At 46.0% G+C, this 12,128-nt stretch overlaps 2 protein-coding genes and 1 long non-coding RNA gene across 5 annotated transcripts in view; 1 reads left to right on the top strand and 2 right to left on the bottom strand.

The window, feature by feature from the left end:
- Nucleotides 1-69, bottom strand: part of actr6 (actin related protein 6) — an 8,092-nt gene extending 8,023 nt beyond the window's left edge. The window contains exon 1 of the mRNA XM_026172363.2: nt 1-69. This exon is cut by the window's left edge and continues 149 nt beyond it. The gene's annotated coding sequence lies outside the window, so the exon portion shown is untranslated.
- Nucleotides 70-2,147: 2,078 nt separating this feature from the next.
- On the bottom strand, nt 2,148-11,564 carry LOC113025018 (protein FAM3C-like). Of its 3 annotated transcripts, none has more exons than XM_080303323.1 (10): nt 11,466-11,564; nt 7,532-7,570; nt 4,983-5,063; nt 4,749-4,820; nt 4,548-4,656; nt 4,400-4,458; nt 4,058-4,108; nt 3,901-3,985; nt 3,477-3,603; nt 2,148-3,046 (listed from the first exon to the last, which is right to left on the bottom strand). In XM_080303323.1, exons 2-10 carry the CDS (start codon nt 7,554-7,556, stop codon nt 2,957-2,959), a joined length of 699 nt encoding a protein of 232 aa, XP_080159449.1. In that variant the 5' UTR covers nt 7,557-7,570; nt 11,466-11,564; the 3' UTR covers nt 2,148-2,956. The 3 variants fall into 3 exon arrangements, with proteins under 3 accessions (XP_080159449.1, XP_080159448.1, XP_080159450.1); XM_080303322.1 differs by lacking the exon at nt 11,466-11,564 and adding an exon at nt 8,178-8,386; XM_080303324.1 differs by lacking the exons at nt 7,532-7,570; nt 11,466-11,564 and adding an exon at nt 8,178-8,334.
- On the top strand, nt 8,614-10,440 carry LOC145429632 (uncharacterized). The gene is made up of 2 exons (XR_013909892.1): nt 8,614-8,737; nt 10,013-10,440. It is a non-coding gene; the product is annotated as an uncharacterized LOC145429632 (long non-coding RNA).
- Nucleotides 11,565-12,128: the final 564 nt, after the last annotated feature.

The raw sequence follows: 12,128 nt of genomic DNA, 5'->3' as shown, positions 1-12,128 counted from the left end.
CATTTTCAGCGAGAATCCGCCATTAGAACTTTACGAACTCCTTCGGCCAATCAAATTTGTCGTCCTCTCGGTTTGTGGCGGATGGACAGCCAATCAGATCTTCACATCTTAGCCTTTACGCTTCTTTGCAGCTCGACCAGCCAATCAGAAAGAATGATTTTGACTGTGCTTTAGAAAAGTGTTCGGGTGGAAACAGTATCTTGCTTTTGTTCCCCCTCCTTTGTTCCGTTAATTTTTAGTCTCTTTTGCCCTTCAGAGTGGAATTAAATGACATTAATCGGAAGTTATAAACAAAATAACCGCCCATATACGACTTTTCCTTTAAACTAAGTGCACTTAGTTAATTATTGTCTTTCAGCATAATGTTGATGTAATTTATTTGAATATTTACATTTCATGCCACTATGGAGGCTTGGGACACACGACACGGGAGCTCCAGTTTTTCACTCCAACTTTATTCACCTCCATACATCAACTGAGCATATCGCGCCCAAACACAACAAGAACCCCTCCTCCAAACTTGGGTGTGAGTGGAACCATGTAGTGGGTCGTCAGTCAAACCACATTTTTTTAATGTTTCTAAAATCTGCACAATCACAGAGAAAAATCTTTTTCTTCTTTTGCTTTCAGCTGCTCCCTTTAGTTTTCTCAGAGGACCATCTCCTCCTGTTCCAGCATCCTCCTCCGTCACTATATCCATGAACCTTCTCTGAGGTCTTTCTCTTTTCCTCCTGCCTGCCAGCTCGATCGTCATCATTCTGTCTAATACAGGGGTTTCAAAGTCACAGCCCGTATACTGACATGAAGAAACATAATGCAGTTTGGTTTTTTTGTTAGGGAGGATTTGTTTGTTGTTGAGTGAAATGTTAAAATGAGTTTTTTAAAAAGCCAAAAATGATTGAATATGAAGGCAAAATGAGCAGAGAGCACGAACATGCTGTTAGTTCAGTGACAGAGTCTCAAACTCATGTGTTTATTTGGTGGTTCAACAAAAGGCTTCAGTTAGTTAAGAGTGAGGAAAAATAAATCTGAATTCACGTTTGCGGTTTTGTCTTATACAATATTTGAAATTTAAACAAAACATTTTAGAAAATATTTCTGGTTTTCTTGTTTTGTACTACTTGCACACTAAAGTGGCCGTCCAATGAGACGACAGCAGCCCACAGCTCATTTCACTTTGACACCCCTGCTCTAATATCTCCATCCTGTGCAGCCTTCCTCAGCTCTCCTCGGATGGTTGACCCGAGATATTTAAACTCTTCTGCTCCTTTCATGTTAACCCCTCCCCCCGTCTCTTTCTCATTCACACACACGTCTTTCATTCCTCTTCTCTTCAGAGCACGCCTCCACCCACACAGGCTCTCCTACGCCTGCCTGACCTCACCCGTCTCAAACAGGAGGGGGCTCAGAGCTTCAATCCATCTGTCCTGCACCACCCTTCCATACCTCCAATATAAACACAGTTCCTCTCACTGAAACACACCCGAGCTGTTCACATATGTCTTTCACCCTTTGCCCACAGAGGTTAAACAAAGGATGGCGATCACACTGAACCGTCAACTTTTCACACTCCAACTGTCATGCAAACATAAAACACAACTGAAGCATAAATCACGTCTGCAGGTGCGTCGAGCCGGCAGGTAGGCGGGCACTGCCTCGCTGCTTTATGCTCCTGAATATTTAAACCATCACCTGGAGTGGATCTTTATTCTGTGCAGTAATAAAATGATTTCCTCCATTATTTCATGCAGAAAAGACAAACTGGGGACAAACAGCTTCTTCAGACTGTTAACAAACACCACACACGTTTATTGTGTTTGCATCCATAATTCTGTTGTACGCACAAAGTGCTATTCTATGGTTTCCCGAAATGAAACAAAGCAGAAAATGAGGTGCTTGATCCTGATGCTTTTTCTCCTGCTTCCATCCTCAAAATGAAACCTGTCGTCCACGTGTGAGGACAGGACGCTCTGATGACTGTGCTCAGCTTCACTCACCTTTTTACAGGTTGCTGCCGTCATGTTTGTCCCCGAGTCACATTTACTCACAAAGAGAAACAATGAACAATGAGTCTGCTGCTGCAGGATGTGACTCAAGGAAGTGTCAAATTCTCTGTTTGCCGAGGCAGCAGCGTGAAAGAGTCTGAGTTTGTTCTTCAGTTCAAGTCAACTTTATTCATATAGTACAAACCCACAGCAGCGGCCTCAAACACATTTTATTGTGCAGTAAAGATCCTACAATAAAACAGAAACCCAACAATCAGACAGCGCCCTGTGAGCAAGCACTTGGTGACAGAAGGAAGGAAAAACTCCCTTTAAACAGGAAGAAGCTTCAGGCAGAACCAGGTAACCTTCATCTAGCCTCAAAATCGTTGTCTTCCTCCGGAGTCAAAGCATCAGCATCTTCTTCATTCGGCTTCCTTTCATTTTTAATGTAAACAAACCAACAACCACACGTGCAGACACACAGCCCGGCAACTAATTCACTTTGTAATAACCTTAAACTCAAGAAAGGACACAATAAAAATATGCACATTCAAAAAAGTCCAGAAACATCCCCAGACCTGTGTGTGATCCTGGCTGGTTGATGTCATCGTCTCTGTCAGAGTCTGTCATTCTTAAGAAATCAAAGCAACACTTAAAACATTAACGAAGAAACAAACTGGAAGGTGCGGCCGAGCTGCTCTGGGAGGACTCGAAGATAAAACCTGGAGACTCTGGTTCCGGTGATGGTGCCTGCAGCGCTTCAGGAGAGGCTGGATGTCAGAAACCTTCAGGAGGTCTTACTGCACAGCTCACCTGGCTTCAGACAGCAGACGGAGACAGAGTCCAGCTTCCCTGAAAGCCTCACGCAGACAAGACACAGAGCAGGTGGGTTCACCTGGATTTGGTTTGCACGACTTGCTGGTCCCAGATCAGTCTCCAAATCACCGGCCGTGCGTCCGCAGCCTCGCCCGTCACTCCAGGTATTTGGGGACGCAGCCCTCCAGCCCGATCATCTCGGGCCAGCCGTCGTATTTGTTGGTTGCCGAGTCGCTCTTCATGTGCTGGAAGAGAGAGAGCGAGGAGGTGAAGAGAGCGGTCTCTGACATGCTGAGCAAGGTTAGAGGCGGCACGGCGCTCTCCTCGGCTTCTACAGAGCCTTTCACGTCTGACACGTGTGCTCAGGCTGAGCCTGGTTTGTCTCGTTGTTGCTGCTATAGAGCACATCTCCTCCTAAAGGCTGGCTAAGAGCTCAGACACTTTAACAAAAAAAGAAGAAGTGGAGATCAGTTCAGGATGGTTGTGATTGGTCAGGACTCAGCCAGCATTTGGGCCACCCCTCCACTATCAGGGGAAACCTGATACCTGCTCCCTCAGGGATCACACCTGCGTCAGGACCCTGATCCCACGTGAGCATTTAATGCTTTACATGCACGAGTGCACACATTTCCACGATGAAGCCAGAGCAGGCTCGATGCCTTCAGACTAATCTACCTTCTCAAAGGTGCTCTTCCCCGTTACTCCTTTGCCACCAATAAACACCCAGTTGTCCCTGTATCCCAGCGAGTGGATGTGGGAGCTTCCCAGTTCAGCAATCAGATTCTTGAGCTCGTCGTTTAACCTGCAGAAACACACAGAGGGTGGAGCAGTGCGTTAACAGCTTCAACACGGGTGGAGGCAGCGCCTTTCACCTCAATATGAAGACAACACAGAGACTGAGCTGACAGCTGAGACAAAGCCTCAGAAACACAAACTCCACCCCTGCCTGGAAAAGCTCTGTCCCGTTTTATAAAACAGACGAACACGGAACAAGATGCAGCATCCGCGCTGCATTTGGTCCTCGATTACTGTGCAAGAACAAGAACCCAGAGGAGAGTCCGAGCTCCCGTCAGGAGCGATCAGAGGAGGAGACTCTTACTTTGTTGAGGCTTCGTCGTAGGACGCCATTATAACGATGGAGCCCGTCTCGATGCTCTTCAGTAGCTCAATGAACGGTTTCACATCTGCAACACAAACATGATAAAAGCTCCGCCTCCAACCACTGACACGAGTCAGCTCGGGTCGTCTTCACTCACCTCCGCTGTACGTGTCATAGTGATCCGTCTTCAGGACTTCTCCCGTTTTACCTGCCAGAGAAAAACAAAGGTATCACCTCACACGGGATCACAGCAGAACACCAGGAGAGAAGCTCCGCCCATTCATTTGATGATTGAATGCGTTTCCAAAGAAAATCTTAAGACTAATTCTTAAAAAAGTAAAGGTTTAGAAATAAGAATAAAGCAGTGAAAAGAGAAAAACGAAACACCAGAAACCGAAAGAAAAGGAGCCGTCTCGATCAATCAGCAGCTGTGGGAGCGGTGAGGCTGCACTGTGCACAAAGCGCCAGATGAAGCCCTTTGCACAGGAAGCACACTCACCGTTTAGGATAACGATGTTTATTCCTCCTCCAGCGTTGTTCAGCGCAGTTCCCAGAACCCTGAGGAGAGGCACAGTCTGCACGTTAGCACAAAGAAAGGTCTGACAGGACGCCAGAGAGACGCGCTGAGGAAAGGAGGCGGCGCCTACAGTTTGTTTTGGACGCAGATGGCCGCGGGGACGACGTTGGCGGCTCCGCTGTGGATGTAGAAACTGATCTCATGTGCAGGACACTCTCTTGGAGTACCACATACACCAGCTGAAGGGAGGACAGAAAAAGACTCATTATTATCCTCCACCTCCTCCTCTGGGTCAGCTGACGCCCCCCAATCAGCTCGAGTGACCTCTGACCTGAACGCTTGCTGGATATTTTGGCTTCGCGAGGGAAGAAATTGATGAGCTTGGGTAATTTATGCCAACCACCTGCGAGGACAGAAACAAAACGACACTCATTAGATTTACAGAAACAGGTTTTTCTTCGCTTTAATACGAATCTGAAACATCCGGCCTGAGAGCGCAGCTGAAGGTGCGACCGTCCTCGGCGCTACAGTCAGTAGATCCGTGTCGTGCTTCATGCACTCTCACCTTCAGACGAGACGTTGGACTGCTGCAGGTAGACGACGACAACGATCACACACGCGACCGCCATCAGCCACAGCACGACGCCTGAGGGAGGCACACAGTGTCGTTAGCACGCTGTGTGAGGCGGTCGCACAGCTGCAGGACAGTTTCACGCATCACAGGCATGAGAAACACGTCTGACATCCTCACACACTCGCTTTTACCTTTAACGTTTCTCTTTGTCAAACCATTTGGATTGTTTTGGAAAATGTTTCCAGTTTTTTTAGAAGTAAATAAAATCAACAACCAAACCATGAAAGTCAATAAATGATAAGAACGACTTCAAATAAATGGAAAGAAGGCAAACCGGTGACTGCGGCTGGTTTATTACAGCCACGGGAAACATGAATGTTTCAGTTTTAAATGTTTAAATCACATTAAAGTGAGCCGGACACAGGCCCACGCGCTTTGTTGTCAATTATTGCTTTGTAAATTAAACGCAATCAAATATTTGCTCAGATTATCTTGGTTAAGATGTTCGTCGTCTGCATTTCTTTGTGCGCAGGTGAGCTGCCCTGCACACACAAAGGTGAGCTGAACACCGGTGTTCTTTCTCACAGATGTGCTCTCACTACAGGAAACATCTGCCTGCTGTGCTGAAGAGCGATCACCCGAAGTCAACTGTGGCTAAAACAGAGCTTTGTTTAAGGGTGGTGCCCCTGAAATATTAGGAAACATAGCAGCCGCACACGTGTGAAAGCCCGTCAACCTGAAGTCTGCCTGAAGCTCGTTTCTGCCAATGAAAGATAAAAACTGTTTCTGCCCTACACGCAGCCTTTAGGTGACGATCTTACAAGTTTCAGAAGCTGACATGTCGGACAATATTCGGCTGTTAAGTCGAATTTCCGGTGATTATCTCAAATTTGCCGTCTGCAATCTACTGACAGCTCGAGGCGAGATTTTACACACTAAACATTTAACATTTTGGCTTCTCTCAAAATTTGACGTTGAGGCAGAAACGAGCTTCCGTGCAGTGGGAGGAACATCAGTATGGAGGAAGACTCAGACAAACAGGAAGAAGATAAAGGCTGTATCCCAATCCAGGGTCTGCAGCCTTAAAGGCCGCATTTTAAGGCCGATTACGTCACCGCGACGCCACGAAGGCTGTCCCAATTCAAAGGCTGCTCGAAATGCGGCCCTCAAATGAGTCCTTCATTTCCCTGAATTTTAAGGATGTGGCGGTGTAGACTTCATGGCCCAATATATCCCAGAACATGTCTGTGAAGGTTCTCAGTCATCCAGGTCATCGTAGTCAAAGGAGCTTGCAAAGAAAAGCGTCTGGACTTCTTTAAGTTGCTTGAAGACGTTTCACCTCTCATCCGAGAAGCTTCTTCAGTTCTAAGGTCACATGGTGGAGAGTCCCAGATATAAACCTAGTGGGAGTTTCCCCCCACAGAGGGACAAAAGGACCAAGGTGTGAAACTGGGTGTGGGTCCCAATCAGCCAGAGTTTCGGGTGTGTTCATTGTGAAACCTGGCCCCACCTTATCATGCGAATTCCTGAGGTCAGATGGCCCAGGATGTGAGTGGGCGTTAAGGCGTCTGGGGAGGATCTCAAAACTGGATTATAGATGGCAGAGAGTTGGTGTCGTAAACCCCGCCTCTGTTCAAAGATGGTCGCTCACAGTGGACATAGATGGCTTCTTTCACTCCTCTTTCAAACCATCTGTCCTCTCTGTCCAAAATGTGAACATTGGCATCCTCAAAGAGTGACCTTTGACCTTTAGATGCAGATGGACAGTCCTTTTGTCCCTCTGTGGGGGGAAACTCCCACTAGGTTTATATCTGGGACTCTCCACCATTTGACCTTAGAACTGAAGAAGCTTCTCGGATGAGAGGTGAAACGTCTTCAAGCAACTTAAAGAAGTCCAGACGCTTTTCTTTCCAAGCTCCTTTGACAATATCCCAGAATGCATAGCGTGGCGGTGGGTGTGGATAATTTTGCCGAAAAAAAAACGGCGGATGAGGGGCGGCCGAAGAGTAAACTTTAAGTACTGAATATGACGTCACTTATTTATGTGGAAATTTTTACTAACGAAGAACATTAAACATTACTGTTGGCCACATGTCGGCAAAGTCATGTGACATTAGTGACGTTTGCACTAACTTGGTTTTAAAGCCTTTACTTTAAAATATACGCCGTCCAATAGCTGAGCTTAATCTCACAGAGAATGATCAAAGCTCATGTAGAAACAAACAAATGAACAAAAGATTTTCTCCTTCATCTCTGTCAAACACAGCTGTATGACACGTTTCCAGCTGTTAGTATTATCATGGTTGCTAGGCAACCTGGGCAGCGCAACGGAGGCTAGACCGCCCATTTCACAAGCCTCGCACTTCCGGCCTTAGCGGTCTTTGAGTACGCGGCCCTGGTGGACCGTTAAGGCCGCAGACCCTGAATTGGGACACAGCCAAAGAGTGAAGGACGAAGCAAATCAACGAGGAGCGTCAGAAGCGCGCGCGCGCGCGCGCACAGACACACGCGCGCGCAGGTGAAGACAGAAAGAAACTTACTTCCCCGGCGGGCCGCGCGCTTCATCGTGCTTCGTTTCCCTGTTTGAGACAAACGGGAGGAAACTTCAGGACATGCTCGTGTTCACATCCCAGCTGTGATGTTCCTGTGGGACTAAAGCTGTGGATGCGTCTCGCACACCCACCGGGACACGCCGAGCGCTCGCAAGTGTGCTGCCCGTCCGTCTTTACTTACACAGTAAATAAGCTCACTAAAGTCTGTGGAGCAACGAGCTTCTGTTTTCAAACCACCTTCATAACCGATCCGTGTAAAATCTGTCCGCGGACCTGCTGTGACTCTCAGAAATACATTTTAATGTCAGCCAGACTTCAACAGGACAAATAAAGGATCTATAAAGTCACGGCCTACTTTGGCCTACTACTTTGAGACAGGAATGCTGTTTATCGACATGATGTCATTCTCAAGAGGAAGCATTCAGCCTATGTTTGAAATGTTTCGAGCTTCGCAGCAGTTTAAATGCTGGAAATCACAACGCCGGTTGATCTAAACGCCAGTAGATCTGGAACACCGGCCCGAGACTCCGCACCTGAGCGCGCTCCACAGAAACTGCAAACACCTGAGCAGAGCTGTCAACCCTTCAGTCAAAGACTTCATGAATGTTTGGAAACTTGCTAAAGCTAAACTTACTTGCCGGGTACACCTGCACAGGTGCTGCTAAGCTCCGTAAAGATGCGCTTTCTTCATATTTTCAGCCGAGGAAAAGAAACCAAACCACACCGCACGTTACTTGTGTGACACCCGCGCAGGTACAGCAGCTCTCGCACCTTTTTCTCTCCGTGAAAAAACCGCGCAACTCATTCCTGTCTTTAAACCCCAGGTTTGTATCCCTCCGCCCACCCGTGGAGTTCCAGTCAAGTCAAACCTGAGACTGTATCAGGGGCGGATCTAGAAGGGTGGCATGGGGTGGCAAGTGCCACCCTAAAATGATCCCTTGCCACCCCAGTTTTGCATATGACAGTGTTGTTTATTAAAATAAGACAGCATTAACAGTTTGAGCGTAGTTACAGTCAGCAGTGAATATAAATGCTAAAACTGAATATATTGCATAGTGTCCCCCCTGCACCAGTAACAAATGGTTCAGCCCATAGCAGGACCGGCTTTTTTCTTGTTTTCAGCAGCAAGCGATGCTCATGATCGTGCCAGAGCACATTTTGAACAACACCATGGGAATTTTGGATTTTACACAGGTGGGTGGATGTTACACTGTGGAAATGGAAGGAAGGTGAGTGTTATTAACCCTCTGTGGTCCACGGACACGCTGCACCTCCAGATCACATGACTGATGTGAGCTGACACAGCAACAAGCTGCAGCCACGCTGAGTCTCTGTTTCAGCCACATTGAAAGTTCGGACTTCAAAGTTTTTAAATTTTAATTACAGGCCAGTAAATCCAGAGTTATGATCATATATATATCAGCCACGCTTCGTTCTAAATACTGTCGTCACGTGTGTGTTTTAAGCGTTTTGTAAGGACAGCACGAAAACAGGAAAGAAAGGAAAAAAGCCACCTCTTTCTTATTGGTGGAAAAATGCACCATGTCGACCAATTAAAAAAAAGTCAACATGTGGGATTTGGTTGTTTAGGAAGAGGGAAAAGTTTGGGGAGTGACGGTAACAGGGCGAGCGAGACAGAGCGAGAGAGAGAGTTTAGATGTGGCAGATTTGTGACGTTTAGTGTGTTGTGTAGTCGTTCTGTTGTGTAGTCGTTTTGTTTAGTGTGTCAGTGAGGGCACTAATGACTGTCAGAGGCACATTTGCAACGTAAACACTGTCACTAAGTAGAAAACCAGCGGAGTGATACACCTGCTGTTGTCGGGCCTGCAGGTTTGTCCCTGTGCTCTTCTGTCTTTTGTTGGACAAACTTGTTTTTTACTGGCACACATCATTTGTGGGGCATCTTATTGCCACACCTGATTGTTCTCTCATTTTAGTTTTAGTAAGATTTTTAAATGGTTGTAGAAAATGAAACAAACGGTGTATTGGCTGCATTTTTAGATAAATAGTTGTTTATGGGCAGCACGGTGGCGCGGTGGTTAGCACTGTTGCCGCACAGCAAGAAGGTCCTGAGTTCAATTCCAACATCAGGCCGGGGTCTTTCTGTGTGGAGTTTGCATGTTCTCCCCGTGTTTGCGTGGGTTCTCTCCGGGTACTCCGGCTTCCTCCCACCGTCCAAAGACATGCAGCTTGTGGGGATAGGTTAATTGGATAATCCAAATTGTCACTAGGTGTGAATGTGAGTGTGAATGGTTGTTTGTCCCTGTGTGTCGGCCCTGCGACAGACTGGCGACCTGTCCAGGGTGTACCCCGCCTCTCGCTGGGATAGGCTCCAGCGCCCCCCGCGACCCTGAAAAGGATAAGCGGAAGCGAATGGATGGATAGTTGTTTATGTTTATAAAATGTACGTTTTATATTTGCATTTCAAGTTATAAACATTTACCCAACATGTCTGTGTTTTTTTTACAGTAAAAAAACAACTAAAGTCAGTTGAGCTGAATTTAGTTGATTTTTGCCTGTAAAAAGGCAATTACAAGAAAATGGAACAAGATAGACCCACCATCACAGGACGAATGGATCAAAATTATAGATGAAATACAAACTATGGAAGAATTGACCTACAGAATAAGGACTCAGGAAGATCAATACCATAAAAAGTGGGAGAAATGGACTGAGTACATAAACCCAACAGGATAAAGACCAACACACTGATAATGAGAAATGATCAAACTGTAGAAACAAGGAGATCCAACATGGGTTTGTTTTGTTATCCTACCTGTTGTATTTATCTTTTTGTTGTTGTTGTTGTTTTGGTGTTTTGTTTTGTTGTTACCCCCCCCCCCTATAATGTTTAAAGAAAAACAATAAAAAGAAAGTAAAATAAATAAATAAATAAATTCAGTTGAGCTGAAAAGAAAAAATAAAATGAAACAATCTGAGGGTGAAATACAAACGTAAACTCAAAGGAGTCACACATCGCCGGTTGTATTTCAGACCTCAGTGGGTTCATCCAACAAATCATGAAAAATGAGGTTTACATGTTTGTTCATGACGGTGCAGATTTCTGACATTTTGTGTAATTTAAGCTGCAACAATGTGACTGTTTTCTAACAAAAACAGTGAAACTTAAGTTAGACTTGTGTTTGTAAATGAAGCGCCCCATGTTGTGTAGCTTTCTGGAGTTTATACTTATTGGGCTACATATTTATTTATCATACAGGCTATACAGTACATAGCATCAAAACTCACATGTTTTATGTAACTAAAGTGTGTAATCATGTGGGCTACAGACAATAATTAAGTTATCGACTATATTTATATGAAAAACGTGCATACTTACTGCATTTGAATCATGTAACCACATGTAACCACCTGCATGAGTGTTTGGGGGGAAAAGGCTTTGATTTTGCCACCCTAAGAAAATTTCTCTAGATCCGCCCCTGGGCTGTATATAAAAGATGGACGTCAACTGTGGGTTTGATGCCAGGAGGAGAGCTCCGTCAGTTTCAGGGACCTCGTTCAGTCAAATATGTGAAACGTATGTGTGGAACCCAGCAGCTCCACGCTGACGCGGCGTAAAGGTGAGGGGCGTCACACCTGGCTGTTACAGCCCATCTGTTTTTACCGTCGGCCTCATTTTCAGCATAAACTGCGTAACAGTGAAGCGTCTGAAACACGACTTATAATCCAAACCTGCAGGTTCCTGCTTCCTGTCCTCACACAGTAAAAACAACACTTTTTAATCAATGCTGATCTTTATTTCCTCCAGGAGACAAACGGCAAACAAAAGGCATGTTTTACGTTTTCTATAGAAAACCTGACAGTGCCACAGAGGTCACATGACCTGCAGCCTCTTTAACACTGAAAAGCTGGAGACAGAAATGTGCTTCAACGTTAGTGTGGTCGTCAGGCGGCGACTTACATTTGAGAACATCCCCGACATCAAACCCTCGATGCGCTTCAGTTTCACTTTTCAAACACGATTCAAGTCGTTATTGTTCCTCCTTCAGCAAGTTCACACAAAACGACAGAGAAAAGAGCAAAACATGAACAGAGTTTTTAAAACAATCAGAACAGCTCCGCCCCCCTCAAGCGAGGACGCTAGACTCATCAAGATAACGTCACGGTTAGTAGAAACACACGAAACACCTGCAGGCCGACAAAAGTTCTCTCATCATTAGAATGGACCTGCCTCTCTATTATTATTAACGGTAAGTTGAATGGCCTGGTTATGTAAATGACCGTGTCATGTGACAGACTGACCTCTCACCGAGCAGCAGACGCTTCCTCGTCCTGTCACACAGATGTAAACACACATTTGGTTCCTCGTCAATAACAAGTTAAGAGGCTTAAACGGCCGGCCGAATAGATCTGTGTAGATGACAGCAGCGCAGACTCAGCAGGTCGGGGTTACTCCACACACACACACGCGCACGCACACACACACGCACACACACACACACACACACACACACGCACACACACACACACACACACACACACACACACACACGCACACACACACGCACACTGGTAGTTTACTGGCTACACTGGTGTAAAACCTCCCCTGTCCACTAACCCGTCG

Source organism: Astatotilapia calliptera, chromosome 7 (genome assembly GCF_964374335.1).
Source record: "Astatotilapia calliptera chromosome 7, fAstCal68.1, whole genome shotgun sequence".
Lineage (NCBI taxonomy): Eukaryota > Metazoa > Chordata > Actinopteri > Cichliformes > Cichlidae > Astatotilapia > Astatotilapia calliptera.
Note: the sequence above shows the minus strand (reverse complement) of the source record. Positions and strands in the feature narration are given on the sequence as shown.

Excerpts from the sequence above, each read along its gene's own strand:
- LOC113025018 (XM_080303323.1), bottom strand. The coding sequence starts at position 7,556 with ATGAAGCGCGCGGCCCGCCGGGGAA. Across the intron at positions 3,604-3,900 it reads TACGACGAAGCCTCAACAAA|GTTAAACGACGAGCTCAAGA; the intron begins GTAAGAGTCTCC and ends GTGTTTCTGCAG. Across the intron at positions 3,047-3,476 it reads GGAAGAGCACCTTTGAGAAG|CACATGAAGAGCGACTCGGC; the intron begins GTAGATTAGTCT and ends TCTCTCTTCCAG.